The sequence below is a fragment of the Myotis daubentonii genome, chromosome 12 (genome assembly GCF_963259705.1).
Source record: "Myotis daubentonii chromosome 12, mMyoDau2.1, whole genome shotgun sequence".
Taxonomy (NCBI): domain Eukaryota; kingdom Metazoa; phylum Chordata; class Mammalia; order Chiroptera; family Vespertilionidae; genus Myotis; species Myotis daubentonii.
In genome coordinates, this window is record NC_081851.1 from 35,072,098 (window position 1) to 35,090,402 (window position 18,305).

An 18,305-nucleotide genomic window follows, 5' to 3' on the forward strand; every position below is an offset into this window, starting at 1 on the left:
AGGTTAAAGACATTCAAGGAAGTTGTAATTTTGGGTGCCAGCCATCAGGGTCACCTCAATAGGTAATGCCAGACCCAGGCCTCTGCAGGCTCCTGGATAAGCCACCACCTGTCTGTAATAATGGGTGACCCTGGGGTGGGGCTGGATCATCTGTAAGGACTCTTAGACCTCCACCTCTAACATCCCTGCAAGACAGAATCCAAAAAGTATCTGGAATAGAAACTATGCAGGGAGATAAACCAACCCTTCAGAATCCAGGCTGAGACCCAGCACTCCCATAAAAAGATCACCAAGTTAAAAAAAATAAATGAATAAAAATAAAATAAAATACCACCAAGTTAAAATCCAAGAAGAAATTTAGAGCAAAGACATCTGCCTATGATCTCGGCCAGCTCTGTTAAGACCCTGCACTACGCCGGTCTGTTAGCCAACAGGCTCACTCTGCAGGACTGTCCCTCCCCCTACCCTGGTCACATGGCTGGCCGCCGCGAGCCCACAAGTCAATCTCCTATGCCCCAAATACTGTTCAGCCTAGAAATCACAGTGTGTCCTTCTTGCCATCCAACAGCAACAGAGCGAGGGAGTCTGGCCTTCCGGAGACTTGGGTCGTGGTTTCTGGTGCTGAGACGGTGGCGGTAAGTTTGCATCTCGGAGCTTCGGGGGGAGTGGACAGGCTGTGCACAAGGGACACGTGCTTTGCAGTGAGAGCGCAGGCTGGGCTCCACGCACGGAGAAGGAAAACACCACGAAAGCTGGGTAACTGCTCCCAATGACCATTGGACACTTGCCTCTCCTTAAAAAAGATGTATTAGTCACCTGGTGCCTTGAGTTTGCTGGTTTGGGACACAAAACATCACACCACACGAATAGAAATGACAGGAGACTCATTCCCTCCGACACCCTGGTGAGTTAGGGTTTTTTTGGTTCTCCTCTGATGGAGCTGAGAATCATTTCTTCTAGGCATGTGCATTTCTATCGTCTTTGCCAAATTTATGAGACTGGCTGAAATATTTATAAAGTAGGAAAAACCCCTGAGATTTGCCTCTTTCCAGGAAAACTATGGGAAAATAAATCACATCTGTTAATGTAACATCTCGGGATAGAAACTGAATCATGGCTGGCCTCCTTTCGTTATGCATTTCTGTAGTTAGGCCTTGAATGTAGTACCTGGTTTTGTTACTGGTGGTTTGCTTAGGGATATTCTGTTTGCTTGCATTGTCTTTCCTCTCCTGGGGCATGCCTGGGGTGGGGGATTGGGGTGGGGGGGAAGGTGCAGGTGCAATGTTGGGAGGGTGGCCTTTCTCTAGCTTCTAGTTTAGCTTTTTATTTTTTTAGAATACTTTTAAAAATGATTTTATTGATTTGTAGAGAGAGAGAGGAAAGGAGAGGTATAGTGAGATAGAAACATCAATGACCGTAGAGAATCATTGATCTGCTGTCTCCTGCATGCCCCCTACTGGGGATCGAGCCTGACTGGGAATCAAACCGTGACCTCCTGGATCATAGGTCAACGCTAACCTCTTGGTTCCTGGGTCAATGCTCAACTGCTGAGCCACACTGGCCGGGCTCTAGCTTAGCTTTTAAAAACCCAGCATGACCCTATGTCAGTGGCTCTCAACCTTCCTAATGCCACGACCCTTTAATACAGTTCCTCATGCTGTGGTGACCCCCAACCATAAAATTATTTTTGTTGCTGCTTCATAACTGTAATTTTGCTACTGTTATGAACCATAATGTAAATATCTGATATGCAGGATGTATTTAGGCGACCCCTGTGAAAGGGTCGTTCGACCCCCAAAGGGGTCGTGACCCACAGGTTGAGAACCGCTGCCCTATGTCATTCTTGTCAATTCAGTTTATAAAATAATCCCAGATGAGCCCTTTAATGGACTACTTTGGGCTCTCAGAGGGGCTCACTGGGGGCGTTGCTGGGCTAGTCCCGTTTTCTTAGAGACAGTAAGGTCAAATGGCTTAAAAGATAGGATGGGAGAAAAAGCTCTCAAAAGGCTGATGACCATGGCACGACCCAGTTCATTTTCTTCCAGAGACACGACGCCTAATCGTGAGGGCTTATTATCTCACTAAGGTCATATTATGCCCTTCTTCCCTAGAAACTGAACTGTTTGTTCTGCTTCCAGTGTCTACGCAAACATCTGGAACAAAGTGGATTTGTTGGGCCACGTCGATGCACCCTGTGGATGGGGGTGGGGGGAGTGTTCAATGGCAGGTGGTCCAGTCACCAGGGTTTTGAGGGTCAGAATGTGCTGGCCATCCATAAGGTTGGCTGTACCTCTATCTCCTTGCTGCAGGGGATGAGAGGGCTGCTGGGCAGGGGCCCCGAGTGTCTGCTTGTGGGTGTGGCACCCCGTCCTTAACCGTACAGTCGGGTTTGGATTCCCAGGGACCCCAGGTATGATTCCAGGTTGCTGGCAGGGGCAGTAAAGTTGAATGGGGCCCTTAAGTGACTGAGAACAGAAGGTAATTTGATCTGATCTCTCACTGTGAAGCCATGTTTCCCACCAATACCATCTATGACCTAAAGATGGATGGAAAATAGCGGTGGCTAGTTGGACAGTAGAGGGGCTGGTGTAGGGAAAACTGCTGGCACAAGCTCTTTCATTTGCTACATGGCAGGGGCTGGTGTGTTGCTGACACAACTCCTTAGGTGACATTTTACTGTGGATGGTTGTACTGGTGAATACTCTTTGGATACGAGTAACTCAGATCAACTGAAGGTAGCTGAAGAGGGAAGGGGGTATTATAGGGCCATTGGGAGTGTCAGGAATTCAGCTAGGCCTTAGGAAGGGCCTGCAACCCCGAAGTGGGAGGCTTATCCAGACCACCCTTCCTCCCATCTCTCATGTCTTCATTTCTTTCTGTCCTCCTCTTCCTCCCTCCCTTCCTTGGATCCAGGAATCAGGGAGATTCCAATTTTAATCTTGGCTCCACCGTGCCTGGCTCTGTGACACAGAAAAAATTGCTTAATTCTCAAAATTCTTAATTCTTCAAAATGTACTAGGCCTTTTCTGTGACCTAGTAAACATGCTCTCTCTGTAAATGTTCCACTGGTAATGGAAAAAACAGGTGTGTTCTCTTTTTGTTGGAGATAGTTGAGCTTCTTCAATTTGTTTATACAGTGGGGCCTTGACTTACGGGTTTAATTCCTTCCGAGACCGAGCTCGTCAAGGAGATCGTTAACTCAAATTACTCTGTCAACTGAATGCGAAAAATCGGCCGAGAGACAGCTGGTATCTCAAAAAACTCGTCAGTCGGGACACTCGTAAGTCAAGGCCCCACTGTACATTCTTTTGCCTGAACTTTTTCATCTGCGTTAAGGTCTCCCACTATGCGTGTGGATTTAACCATTTCTCCTTGAAAGTCTAGCTTCTCGTGTCGCACACATACTGAGGCTGTGTTCGTCTTCTACTTTACAGTCATGAAGGTGGAGGAGGAGGAGGCTGGGGCAGGGAAGCTGGACCCTGCTAGCTACAGGAGGCCATGCCAGGACCAGGAAGGTAAGGTCGCCTTGAGAACTTGATGCAGAGCCCAGGAGGGTCTGAGAATCCCTTGAATATTCTTATAACCACCCTTCCAGCTGGGGAATCTGCAGAGCTGGTCCCTTTTCCTGACTCACCCACATTGTCTCTTCTCGATCCCGTGGAGCCAGCGCTCCCTGTGTCTTAAAGGGACCACGTGGTCAGGCTGGAACAGGAAAGTGGCACGTTGCTTGTATTGATTAGGGCACAAAATGAAACTCACCTAATTTTACAAGATCTACAAACCATACTAATGGCAAATATCAACCTGTTATAGATTCTAAAAATGGCAGTTCAGCTAAACCAGTGCAAGAGAGTGTTGAGTGGAGGTATTTCTGTTGCTGACTCAGAGGCCCCAAGGATCCTACACTCAGAGAGGCAGCCACAGGGCTTATAAGAGGCAACCAGACAGGCTGTGGCCCCACGTGGAGGCAAAGGCTGATCTCGCTGCCCAGCTGGAAGCTTGCTGAGCTGCAGACTGTGAAGAGACACCCTGAGGCTGCCACGGGAGAAGAATGCAGTGAGGAGTTCCTGGGAGAACTTGGCATTGCCCCGAGCAAACTGCAACTGTTCGCCGTGGGAGAAGAGGTCCCACAGAGCAAAGAAGGAAGAGGGTTAGCCATTCCCCACGGTTCACCAGCTTAATGGCCATGCTCTGATGATGGGAGCCAAAAAATAAAAGACACCGAAAAAGAAACAAACATGGCCCTCGCTGGTTTGGCTCAGTGGATAGAGCGTTGGCCTGTGCACCGAAAGGTCCCAGGTTCGATTCCAGTCAAGGGCATGTACCTTGGTTGCAGGCTCCTCCTTGGCCCAGGCCCTGGTCAAGGGACCTGCAGGAGGCAACCAATCGATGTGTTTCTCTCACATTGATATTTCTCTCTGTCTTTCCTTCTCCCACTCTCTAAAATCAATGGAAAAATATCCTTGGGTGAGGATTAAAAAAATAAAATAAAGATCATGAAGGAAAATATTAAAAAAGCACACAAACGAACATGGAACAAGGTAGATGCAGAGTTGAAAGTGAACTATGTCCCTGACAACCATCTCCCCTGATTTCTTTAATAAGTCCCTTTCCGTATCTAGCCCCTTACAATTTCATAATCATGTTCCCATACACCATGTCATTCTATCTTCTGAAAAACCTTGCCCAGCCAGTAAAGAAAGGACTTTGTATTCCTGCATAACAGATGAGGACACCGAGTCCCAGAGAGGAAGATGCCCGTGACCACAGACAAGTGAAGGATGAGCCAGGGAGCCTGCAGGGCAGTGACTCTCCCAGGCTCAGCTTGGTGCAACGTCTGTGTGATGTCTGCACTCAGCATGTGCATCCCGCACGTGCATTTCAGGAGTCTGAGCCCAGGGGCAGTCCTCCCTTCCGTGAAAAAATATCAAGTCAATGTAGATCTGGAAAAGTCAAAAGTTCTTCCTCCAAGATCAGGAATAGGATAAGAATGCCCACTCTTACCACTCTTATTAACATAGCACAGTAAGTCCTAGCCAGAGCAATTAGGCAAAAATAAAATACGTAAAAAGCATCCAAATTGGAAAAGAAATGCAACTGTCTCTATTTGCAGATGCCATGGTCTCATATATAGAAAACTCTAAAGACTTCACCAAGAACCTGTTAGAACCAATAAACAAATTCAGTGAAGTTGCAAAATCAGCATAGGAAAGTCCGTTGCATTTCTGTGCACTAATAAACTATGAGAAAGAAAACAATCCCATTTACAACAAATAGAACAAACTACCTACGAATAAAAAAATTTAACCAAAGAGGTGAAAGACGTGTACACCGAAAACACTAAGATATTGATAAAAGAAACTGAAGTAGAACAAATAAATGAAAAGGTAGATATCTTATGCTCATGGTTTGGAAGAATTAATATTGTTAAAGTCTCTAAACTACCCAAAGCCATCTACAGATTCAATGTAATCCTTATCAAAATTCCAATGGCATTTTTCACAGAAATAGAACAAATAATTCAAAAATTTGTAGGGAACCACAAAAGATTCCAAATTGTCGAAGTAATCTTGAGAAAGAAGAACAAAATTGGAGGCCTCCTGTGTCCTGATTTCAAACTATATTACCAAGCCATAGTAACCAAGACAGTATTTGCATTAAAAAGATATATATCAATGGAACAGAGCAGAGGGTCCAGAAATAAACCCACACACGTATGTTCAACTTCCAACAATATACATTGGGGAGAGAATAGTCTCTTTAGTAAATGGTGATGTGACAGTCACATGTAAAAGAACAAACTGGATCCCTATCTTACACAAAACATGAAAATCAACTCAAAATAGATAAAAGACTTGACTATAAGACCTGAAACCATAAACTCACAGAAGAAAATATTGGGGGTACCCTCCTTGACATTGATCTTGGCAACAATTTATTTATTTTGGATTTGACACCCAAAGCAAAGACAACAAAAACAGAAGTAAACAAGTGGGACTATGTCAAACTAAAAAGCTTCTGTACAGCAAAGGAAACCATCAACAAAATGAAAAGGCAACTACAGAATGAGAAAAAATATTTGCAAATCACCTCTTTTATAATGGGTTAACATCCAATTACTAATATACAAATAACTCATACAACTTAATAGCAACCCCCCCCCCAAAAAAAAAACACAACTATTCAATTAAAAAATGGGCAGAGGAACTAAATAGATTCCTTTCCAAAGAAAATATCCAATGGCTAACAGGTACTTAAAAAGGTGCCAAACATCACTAACCATCAGGGAAATGCAAATCAAAATCACAATGCAATATCACCTCACACCTGTTAGAATGAATATTATAAAAAAGACACCAGATAACCAACGTTGACGGAGATGTGGAGAAAAGGGAACCCTTGTACACTGTTGGTTGAAATGTAAGTTGGTACAGCCACTGTGGAAACCAGTATGGAAGTTCCTCAAAAAATTAAAGATTCAACTATCATATGATTCAGCAATCCCACAACTGGGTATATACTGTGGTATCTGAAGGAAATAAAATCACTATCTCGAAGAGATGTCTGCACCCCGTGTTCATTGCAACATTATTCATAAGAGCCAAGGTATGGAAACAACAATGTCCAGCACTGTTTATATGTATGAATATTATTCAGTCATTAGAAAGTAGGAAATACTGATATTTACAACAGCGTGGATGGGTCTTGAAGGCACTATGCTAGGTGAAATAAGTCATACAGAAAAAGACAAATACCGCATGAGCTCATTTATATGTGGAATCTAAAAAACCCAACTCATAGGAAAAGAGAAACCGATTACTGGTTGCCAAAGGCAGGTGGTGGGGAACGGACAAAATGGGTACGGACTGTCAAAGGCACACATTTCCAGTTATAAGGTAAGTTCTGGTGATGTAGTGTACAGCATGGCGGCGATAGTCGATCTGTAGTGTATACTTGAGAGTTGCTAAGAGAGTAGATCTTAGAAGTTCTCATCATAAGAAAAAAAAAATGTAACTATGTCATGATGGATATTAACTAAACTTACTGTAGTAGTCACTTCACAGTGTGTACATACACTGAGTGGCCAGATTATTATGACCACCCCATCAGTACTGCATTGACACTTCCAAAAATACTGAATATTGAAAACTTCCTAAGCAAATACTCTCAAGGTTTTATTATTATTATTATTATTATTATTTGCATAACTAATTCACTTCATTGTACTGATGGGGTGGTCATAATAATCTGGCCACTCAGTGTATATCACATCATTATTTTGCAAACCTGAAATGAATGCAATGTTATATGTCAATTATACCTCAATTAAAAAAAAAAGAGGGAACTTTGTGGAGGTGGGGGCAGGGGGGGTAGGCACATGGAAGTCTATGTACTATCTGCTCAACTGTTCCGTACGTCTAAAACTGTACTGAACAATTTATTAATTATTTTTAAAAATTGTTGACTGCAAGACAACACCGATGAGAAGCTGGTAGCAGCAGTCCTTCCTGAGGGCGGGGAGAATTCCGCTGTCCCTGTGGCCCCGGCCTGGGGGATGGTGGGGGGGGGGAAGGGGGAGGAGGGTGGTGGTTTGCCAGGCTTCCTAGTAGAATTTTGAATTTAAGATTCCTGGTAACTATAGTTCTTGAAAATTCTAGTTTACACAACCAGCTTTGAGAAACCCTTAATAACGTGCTCTTCTGGTAAGTGGTTCATGTAGTCCTTGGTTGTTAGTAAAAATGGCCCTCAATAAGGTGCACTCGGCTTTTCTATACCAGCCAAGGAGGGGCTTGGCGTTTGGGACTAAGCCTGGGACCCCCTGAGGGCCTCTGTCCTGCGTCACAGGCCATATGTGGTCATCGCTGCCTGGATTAGCAGGCAGCTGGGGGTTCTGCTCATGCTGCCAGACTGCAGTGCCAAGGGCAGCTTTTCCAGCCACACCGAGTTGTTCGGAGTGGGGTTCCGTCAAGCCCGTGCCTCCGGCAGTGCCCTGGCCAGGAATCCCATGTCTCGGGTTTTGCTCTTGGCCTTAGCTCTTTGGGACTGGAGGCTGTTAAGGAGAAATGCCAGCTTTTAGTAACTCTTGGCTCCCCCCGTCTTGTGTTGTGCCCACAGACTGCCATTCCATCCACATTGGGCTTTCCGTCCCCAGTTACCTTCAAAGGAAGAGAGACCAGAAGGGACAGCCCTCAGGCCAGCAGAAGGTCCGCTGGGGCCTGTGGCCGGACAGGGACCCGGCCGGCGCGGGGAGCGGGGCAAGCAGCGGGGACAGCAGTGCAGACCGTGCCAGCAGGACCCGTGAGTTCTTGAGGGGTGCGTTCTGGGGGGCCGGCTGCTGTGGGTGCAGGCGGGGCATGGCCGGGCAGGAGGGCGCCTCCTGAGACGTGGCCCGGTGTTCCAGTCCCCCTCTCTCCGCCGCTGCCATTGCTGGCGGGCTCGCTGCCCCGGCCGCCTTTAGTCAAGCTGAGCGCCTCTCTCTGGGGGGAGTTCAGTCCTCTGCTCTGATCCATTCCATGCTGATTTCATGGCTTAATGCTCCGGATTATTTCCTTCATTTCTAAATTCCTAGGGGCCACCTGGCCGTTGCCCTAAGGACCAATACGAACACGCCCGTTGGGTGTGAGGCACTGTGCTCAGCAGACGGAGTTGCTTCGTCATGACCTGCCCGTGGGTCCTCCCGCGTGAGGAACTGGGCAGAGCTGTCCAGGACCTGCAGGGGGGCTGCGGAGCCCTGGGACGCTTTCTCCAGGCCCACAGAGCCCGGGGCTTCCTCTGCGGCTGCAGAAGTCAGTTCTTGGCTGATTACAAATCATTCTTTTGTTCTTTCCTGTGGAAAGATATCAGTCTTAAGAGGAGTAAAAGACCGGAGCTCTTAGAGCACGGCTGAGACATTTTATTCTTTTGTGACTTTACTATTTCTAGGGACATACGTGTACTCCCATCATATCCCAAATCTGCCTACTAACTGACATTTAATTGGTTTTTATTACATATTTTTACTGTCTCGAGCAAGGCAAAACGATGAGGGTTCATCTAAACCCTCAGAGGCATGCCAGAGGCAATCACAGGGTTTTAGTGTCCCCGTGGGAGAAGACCTGACATACATGCTCCCAAAAGCCTTCAGAACCCCTCCAACCCTGCTGCTGCCCCGAACCACTGTTCAGGCACCCAGTCTACCAGGCCTGTGGCCTTCCCAGAGTAAGCGCGTCTACAGGGGAGATGGGTTAATGGGGAGTTTGTTGTACATGCCCAGGGTAAGAGAGAAGTGCTGATTAAAATACATCTGTGTGCATGCACACGCACACACACACACACACACACAAACATGCATGCGTATGCATGTGCACACACACATGCTCAGGGGTAAGAACATCGAGACGCAGTGGAGATCATACCTGGTGGGAACTGGGTGCTCCCCATGTTGGAACTGGATGCCTCAGGCTCACTTTCAGGGGCATTTCCCTGTCACCCCACTGCCCCACCACATTCAGGGGTAAAGTCACCCTCTGCAAGTTGAATCTGTTGGGTCCCCCCTGAGCCAGGGGAGAGGCACATGGTTTAGAGTTAGCGTTCTCTGCTCAGAGGGTTTGGAGGAGAGCTAATAAGTGGCATGTTTTTATTGATTTTAGAAAGAGAGGAAGGGGGAGGGAGGAAGAGAGAGATAGAAACATTAACGATGAGAGAAAAACATCGATCTGCTGCCTCCTGCACACCCCCTACTGGGGATCGAGCCTGCAACCCGGGCATGTGCCCTGACCAGGAATCAACGGGTGACCTTTCTATGCATGGGATGATGCTCAATCTACTGAGCCACACTGGCCAGGATGTAAGTAGTATTTCTTGATGTGACATGGTGCATCACATGGCGTCATGAATGGTGGATTATTTTGATGGTTTCTGGTTCAATTAAAGGGACACTGCTTTTACCTGGAAACCAAAGGAGAGAGAATGGGAGGAACCCTTTGATACATTTGTTCCCATACCACGTGCATGTGTTACTGGCTTGTCCCTGGAATCGGTATGGAACTGGGGGAGGGAGAATGGGAAAGCCTAGGAGGACAGGACATGTCAGGCTGTATCTTTCAAGTTGGAGTAAAGTAGGGACCCCTTTTAAAAAGAAAATCATGTCTGTGGATCCATGAAAATGTATTTGCACATTTGTAGAGCCCCAGGGGGGCATTGGGTCCCAGTTTGAGAAATAACATCTTCATTAAGGTTTTAGCCCATAGAAATGTGTTCCAGTTTTGAATGATAACAATAGAAAAGTTTTTCCCTTGCAGCGATAAAAGAGATCTTTTAAAGATTATCATCAAAATAGAAACACAAACTTTAAAACTTTCCATAGAACCCACCTACTCCTAAGAATACATTCCAGCGCAGTTCTAGATGCGCTTGACTTAAGGGAGCCACAGAGCTGCAGACAAAGTCAGCAGCCACAGCTGTTGTCTATAGCCTGGGGGCCGAGCTGGTTCCTGCCATTCTCCATGGGGTGAGAAGGTGGTAGAGTGACCCCTCAGTCATTCACTCCTTCCAGGCTAATGGGGCACTGCATGTGTGATGCAGATACGGACCCTCTCCACAACCTCACAGGGTCAGGGACAATGACCTGCAAGAGGAGAGCAGGACACGCCAAAATAGCCTGGTCCTGTGGGAGGTCACAGTTCAATTCCCAGGCAGGGCACATGCCCGGGTTGCAGGCTCAATCCCCAGTAGGGGGCTTATGGGAGGCAGCCGATTGATGATTTTCTCATCATTGATGTTTCTTGCTCTCCCTCTCCCTTCCTCTCTGAAATTTAAATATATATGTATATGTGTGTGTGTGTGTATGTGTATATATATATATATATATATATATATATATATATATTTTTTTTTTTTTTTTTTTTGCCAGAACTCTTTTACCTGCACCATCTAGATAATTGTCTGAGTCTCCCACTTCTCCTTGCTGTAGAGCACCTGACCACATGTGTTTTTCCTCGCGGAGTGTCCTGTATATTCTGCGAATCCATCCGGACAGCCCAGGCAGGAGGTCCAGCTGGCCTGGCCACGTAGGCCCAGTGGGAACTCCCACTACACCGGACGGGGTCCATGCAGAATGTGGGGGCCTGGGCCGGGCCGGGGTGGTTAGATGTGGCAGGGCCGGAGCGTAAGGCAGGCTGTGCAGATGCAGAACTGACAGGAAACACCTTTAGTTCCCGCCTCACGGAGGAACGGCCTGGATCCTGCAAGGCAGTGCATGTGAAGGAGTTTTGTACCACAAAATGGCAGTTCATTATAATTTTGTTAACTAATTGTATAGCATTCATAACAGGGAGCTACTACTCTCCCATCTTCAAATAGAGAAATCAGGGCTCAAAGGGATGAGTGTGATGCAGCTGTAACCAGTGAAGCTGGGATTTGAAAACAGGTCTGTTGACTCCAAAGCCTGTGGGTGCCCCTCCCGCCCCACCACTGTCCTTTGTAAGACCTCATTGCTCAGTCACCATATTCCACACAGGCTGGGAATGGCACCTTTCCAAGCAGCCGATTGCCTTGTGGTGAAAGGAACGGGTAGGTAGTGAATATGCCTCAGCAGTGGGCTTGTTTATTCTTTCTCTCTCCATACTGCCCCTTCCCCCAATCCTATATAATAAAAGAGAAACATGCAAATCCCTCTGCTACGCTAAAGCCACGCCCACAAGCCACACCCACAAACCAATCAGGAGTGAGTATGCAAATTAACCCAACTAAGATGGTGGCAGCCACAGAGCTGGAGTGAGCAGGAGGCTTGGGTTGCCCCCAGTGATGGAGGAAGCCAAGCTTCCCACCTGCCCTGGCCAGCCCTGGGCTCCGCTCAAGGCTACAAAGTTTCAATTATAGAAGATAAATAAATCCCAGAAAAAAAAGAAGAGGCTGGGGGCTTGGGTCGCTGGGGGTTGTGGCCAGCCTGAAAACAGCCCTCAGCCCCTCACCCAGGCTGGCTACACCCCCATGGGGTGAGGGTCCCCGCTGGGGGGTTTGGCCAGCCTGCAAGCAGCCTTCATCAGCCTCTCACCCAGGCTGGCCAGGCACCCCAGAGGGACCCCCACCCTGATCTGGGACATCCTTCAGGGCAAACCAGCCAGCCCCCACCCGTGCACCAGGCCTCTATCCTACATAATAAAAGGGTAATATGCAAATTGACTGTAAATGCAGAACAACTGGGAATGATTGGTCACTATGACACACACTGACCACCAGGGGGCAGACGCTCAATGCAGGAGCTGCCCTCTGGTGGTCAGTGTGTTCCCACAGGGGGAGCTCTGCTCAGCCACAAGCCAGGCTGATGGCTGCCAGCACAGCAGGGGTGGCGGGAGCCTCTCCTGCCTCCTCAGCAGTACTAAGGATGTCCGACTGCAGTGTAGGCCTGCTCCCCGCTGGCAAGTGGACATCCCCCGAGGGTTCCCAGGCTGCCAGAAGGATGTTTGATTGCTAGGTTAGGCCCGATCCCCCAGGGAGTGGGCCTAAGCCAGCAGGTGGACATCCCCTGAGGGATCTCAAACTGAGAGAGGTCACAGGCCGGGCTGAGGGACCGCCCCCCCCCCCCTGAGTGCACAAATTTTTGTGCACCGGGCCTCTAGTGTGAGTGAGTATCATTTTAGGAAGTCAGTACTCTGCAACCAATCGATTTAAACTCAAGCAGAGCATAAATGGGGAATAGAACTATCCAGCTGTGGTGAGAACCAGTAAGAGCGATGCTTCCTGCCCTGGAGAGAATGCCTTTTCTGGCCCTGAGGACCTCTAGAAAGGCTATGAGGAGCACGTGGACAGAAGCAGCTTTCGCAATGTGGTTGCATTTCCACTTCTCTAGGCTGGTAATAAGAACTGGAGCCAAGATCCAAGAGAAACACAACCAGCCAAGCCCGACCTGGCTGTGCAGTCCCTGGGCCTTGGTATCCTCATCTGTAGACGGAAAGATGTTTGTGGGATGACCAACTGCCTCAGTTTGCTTGGAATCCAGGGATTTCCCAAGACAAGGGACGTGGGATCTGCAGTGCTAACGCCAGGTCAGTCCCAAGCAAACCGGGACTGCTGGGCACGCTAAGGTGTGTGAGTCACTAAATGCTATATAATGCTGTACACTACAGCCACCTGGTCCAGCAGCCCAGCACCTGGTGTGCTACACCTTCCCTGGGTGGGAGGAAGGAGCAGAAAGAGGAGAGGGGTGCAGGGTGCAGGGTAGGGGAGCAGTGTGGGAGTAGCATGGCCATCTAGAAGTTAAGAAGGATTGAGCCCTTGGAGTATTAGAAAGGCCAGACTGGTGATGGTCATAAGGGAGGGAGGTGTCACTTGTTGGCAACAACAAAAATCGTGAAATCATTTCTTGAGTGACTGATGTGTACCAAGCACTGTGCCAACCACACCACATATAGTATCTCATTGTCCAGCACAATCGAGTGAAGGAAGTGTGAAAATTCCTGCTTTTTAGATGGGGAAACGAAGGCTCAGAGAGCTTACTGCCTTGCCCAGATCCTACTGCCCATAATTAGCAGTCAGGAGTGGAAGCCAGATCTGGGCTGAGGCAGTACCACACGAGTAGAGAGAATCCTCTGGCATCCTTGGTGGTCTCTGGTATTTCTCGGAGGGTCCAGGTCACCCTCAGTGTCTGAGGTGCGGTGTGCAGTGGCTGCCCTGTGGTGCACAGGAGGTGCTGGGCCGACAGCACCCACCGTGCAGTGTGAGCTGTGGCGCCTGGGAGCTCGGAGGCACCCAGCCCCTCATTGTCCTGCCTGCGATGGAGCCTGCCAAGGCAGGAGCTCCTTGATGGTGGGGTTGGCTTAGATTCTGCAGCTGAACACATGCCCTGACCCTCTGCTGATGTTCTCTCAGCTTTAAAGTGACCATATTTGACCCTCGGGCCTCAGGTCTGATAATGTGGTAAGTGAGGCAGCCAGCAGGGCGGTGAGGGGGAGGCGGTCAGCAGGCTGGGCTCTCCTCCAGGCTCCCCGCGCCGGGCCTGTTGGACCTTCTGTGCTATAAAGTGGGTCTTGGTTTTCTCACCCGTGAAATGAAGGCTTTGGGCTGGGCGACTGCTAAGCTCCCTTCCAGCTCTAAGCCTTCGTGAATTCAGGGTTCAGAGCGCCTTGGAGCAGTGACCTCTAAGCAACCTTGGCACATTCTAAGTGCCCCGTAAGCACTTGTTGAACTGAACCCAGGAGATTAGGAGTTTCTGGGCAGAGCAGTAATTCCCCTGTGGGGTTTGCGGGACACCCTGAAGTGACCGGTTCCCACCTTCCGTCCCTGTCCGGGGACTCTCAGAAAACACCCACTGAGTGATGACATTTGGGACTTGTCTTAGAAGTAGCTGAAGAGGAAGAGAAGCATTTAAAGTTAGGAGGAGAGAAACTAGCCCCAGGCGTGGTTGCTGTGAAATGTGAGGCCCCCTCTACCCGCCAGCAACCCTCTCCCCAACAACCCCACCTCCACATCAGGGCTTAGGCCACTCCAGCCAGCTCACCTGCCGGCCAAGGCTCTTAAGGAGGCCCCGGGGAGTCTCAAGGCAAATCCTACCTCTGCCTTATAAAGGGGTCTGAGGAGAGGTGCCCGGCTCTCCTGGAGCTCCGGGCACTGAGGGGAGGGCTCATGGGGGGGGAGGGGCAGCTCTGCCAGTCCCCTCTGAGCCCCTGGCTGCCTTCTTGAGGTTCTGTTGCAGCCACAGAGCCCTTCTCTTCCAGGGCGCCTAAGAGTCTCCCTCCCTCTTCTCTCTCTCTCTCTCTCTCTCTCTCTCTCTCTCTCTCTCTCTCTCTCTCGTAACACTTCTCTCATACTCACAGTATCTTTATTTCCCTTTCAATATAGTTTTCTCTCTTACATACACAATCTCTCTCACACGTACCACATCTCTCTTCTCTCTCACAAGTAGTCCTCTCTCTCCAGCCTCCCAGTCACTCATACTTTTCCTTCTCTCTCGCGCCCCCACCCCCCCACCTCCCTCGCCTGCCTCTCCTCACCCCATGCCTCCCCTGGTGCTTAACTGGAAACAAAAGTGAGTTTGTTGTGCCGGCCAGGAAGCGGACCTGTGGAGGCAGTGGTCGGGGTGGCAACAGCAGAAACAGGCTGGGGCCAGAGGCAGTGCCGACAGCGGGAGACCCCAGCACTCAGCTATTCCAGGGAGCAGGTAATGCCCAGACAGGGGTCCCTCAGGGACCCTCTCTCTGCCCTGTCTCGTCTCTTCATGACGATCCCATGTATTTGCCTTCTTATCTGGCCTGGAAGGGAGAAAGGGGCTCCAGACTCAGGGAATTGTAGGCACTAAGTCCCAGGAGTGATCTGTCCTCCTTTTCAGAGGACTGTGTGTGATCTGGTGTGTCTGGGTCAAGGTCATGTGGGGTCAAGGATGACTGGGGTCTAGGGTATCAGGGTTCAAGTGTGGCTGGAGTCTGGAGTCTGGTGGCGGCTGGGGTTGAGGGCATCTGGTTGAGGGACATGACAGAACCTACAAAGACAAGTTAGGTCCAGATCACAAGGAATGTTTTGAGCCATGTCATAGAGCCTACATAGAGCTCTGGTAATCGAGAGCCATTGAAGGTTTTTCACCTAGAAAGTAACATGACCAAATCTATGTTCTAGAAAAGTAGTTCTTGAACTCTGAACACATGGAGAATTAGGGTGCTAGCAGTCAGTCTTCTCCCAATTAAAAAAAAAAAAAAGTAAGAATATGTGTTCAATTGTTGGTTTTTCTTCTATAAAGTTTCCTTAAACCTCTGATGTCTGCTAGCAAGTGTCAGCTATTAAAAAGCCAATGGGGGGGGGGGGGGGAAAGTAAGTTTAAAGTAATAGAAAAATTAAGAAGTGAAATAAATAAATGAGATCTATTGAACTATATACAGATACACAAATAGTCTTTTCTGCTAGTAGAATTATTTCTATCTCATATGCACAATACTTCATGGTGCTGCCCTGATTCTCAGGAGTCTGCCATGTGAACATGTTTGAAATGTTAGGAAAGCAAACTGCTGCTACATAGGAGATGGGGGTGGATGGAGCACCCAGAAGCTGTAGGGAAGTTAGGTGGCTATTGCAGTGACTGGAACAGGAAATAATGGGAACCTGAACCAAGACTGTGGCAATGGGTGGGGAAAGAGGGAGAGAGATGAAAAGGATTTAGGAAGCAAATGAACGAACTCAGGGTCTGATTGGACCTGGATGGTGAAAGGGAAGGAGGCTTCTGGAGTGAGTCCAACATTTCTCGGCTGGATGGCTGGGTAGCTAGAGGTGTATTAATCAAACGGAGGAGGGCAGGGTTGGGGTGTTGCAAGAAGGGATGCAGAGCTGTTTTGAATATGCTGAGGTTGACTTGACAATTCCCAGGTGGAGCGGTCCGGTTGGCAGTGGGAGATGCTTGATACAGGCAGGGCCTGTGGACATGGGTGACCTGGGGAGAGTCAGTGAAGAGGGACCCGGGAAGGATAAGGCAAAGGAGTCCTCAAAGAGATAGAAAAAAATATCAAGAAAGTGAAGCGTTGTGCGAGCCAAGAGTAGCATTTCAGTTCAGAGGGAGTAGTCAGCACCACTGATGTCCCAGAGAAATAAGCCAGACCATAGCTTTCTCATACTGTTGGTTTGGTTGCTTTTATTAACTTACTGGTTCAAGGATAACAAGAGATAGAAACATCAGTGATGAGAGAGAATCATTGATTGGCTGCCTCCTGCACGCCCCACATCGGGGATCAAGCCTGCAACCTGGGCATGTGCCCACCTCTTTGAAACACTGGAGCACTCTTTCTTCAGATACACACGGTCGCTCCTCCTTTTACATCACAATTCAAATACCCCCCCCCCCCCCCTTAAAGAGGCCACTCTTGGCCATGCTCTCTAATGTAGCTCCCGGTCATTTTATTTTGTTTTTTCAGAACACTTATCACTACCTGAAATAATTATTTATGGATTTGTTTATTGTCGTTCTCTGCCACTATTTAAGAGAGCAAGGACATATGAGCCTTTTCACAGCTTTGTTTTCCAACACCTAGAACAGTGATGGTGAACCTTTTGAGCTCAGCGTGTCAGCATTTTGAAAAACCCTAACTTAACTCTGGTGCTGCATCACATATAGAAATTTTTTGATATTTGCAACCATAGTAAAAAAAAAAAAGATTTATATTTTTGATATTTATTTTATATATTTAAATGCAATTTAACAAAGAAAAATCAACCAAAAAAATGAGTTCGCGTGTCACCTCTGACATGCGTGTCATAGGTTCGCCATCACAGACCTAGAACAATGCCTGGTGCATAATACACATTCATTAAATATCGAGAGAAAGGAAGGGAAGGGAAGGAAGGAAGGGAGGGAGGGAGGGAGGGAGGGAGGGAGGGAGGGAGGGAGGGAAGGAAAAGAAAGCAGGAGAAGCTTGTCTGGGGAAGGGGACATGTTCAGTGTCGGACTGCCAACTTCTGAGGTTCTGGAGACTCATCTGAGAGATGACACCAGTGGGCAGCTGGAAAGCAGACCAGGAGCTCAGGAACAGGCTGTCATCTTGCCCATGTAGGAAGCTGGCCCACATAGCTCACTGGCGCGAGCACGTCCTTTTGCGTGGCAGACCGCTCCTTCCAGGCCAGCGATGGGAGGTGACTGGTTTGGGGCCGGTGGGAAAGGGGTCCCTCTGGGGTTGTTGCACTGAAGTTAGGTCACAGTTTTCCTCACTTCACTTTTCTCTGCTGTTCTCTGTCCTTGCTGCTGCCCTGGCGCTGGCCATTTTCCATCCTTCATTATCAGCTACAAGACCCTGGATTTTGAACGCAGACTAAATCCTTTCGTCTCTGTTCTTCCAAAGGATAGCTCACCCACATCCAACGCACGGAGGCTTGAATCCAGCTTTGCCCAGAAGCCGGACCTAGTTTTACTTACTTAGGAAATACTTTCCCTTGTGCTTGGCTCCTGCCCCATTTCAGTTGGCCTTGCAGCCCTCCGTCCCCCACAGGGCACTCAGCGGACCCTGCTGTCCTCCGTCCCCCACAGGGCACTCAGTGGACCCTGCTGTCCTCCGTCCCCCACAGGGCACTCAGCGGGCCCTGCAGCCCTCCGTCCCTCACAGGGCACTCAGCGGACCCTGCAGCCCTCCGTCCCCCACAGGGCACTCAGCGGGCCCTGCTGTCCTCCGTTCGCAGGGCACTCAGCGGACCCTGCTGTCCTCCGTCCCCCACAGGGCACTCAGCGGACCCTGCAGCCCTCCGTCCCTCACAGGGCACTCAGCGGACCCTGCAGCCCTCCGTCCCCCACAGGGCACTCAGCGGGCCCTGCAGCCCTCCGTCCCCCACAGGGCACTCAGCGGGCCCTGCAGCCCTCC

The 18,305-nt window shown here is 48.9% G+C and overlaps 1 protein-coding gene across 3 annotated transcripts in view; it reads left to right on the forward strand.

The window, feature by feature from the left end:
• Positions 1-564: 564 nt before the first annotated feature.
• SLC4A5 (solute carrier family 4 member 5) overlaps positions 565-18,305 on the forward strand; it is a 61,611-nt gene continuing 43,870 nt past the window's right edge. For 2 of the 3 annotated variants that reach the window (XM_059659387.1, XM_059659389.1), the window contains exons 1-3: positions 565-635; positions 3,435-3,515; positions 8,116-8,298. In XM_059659387.1, the coding sequence (XP_059515370.1) occupies positions 3,437-3,515; positions 8,116-8,298 (262 nt within the window). In that variant the 5' untranslated portion in view covers positions 565-635; positions 3,435-3,436. Of the gene's footprint in view, positions 636-3,434; positions 3,516-8,115; positions 8,299-14,824; positions 15,137-18,305 lie in introns of those variants that run through there. The other variant, XM_059659388.1, reaches the window with a different exon arrangement.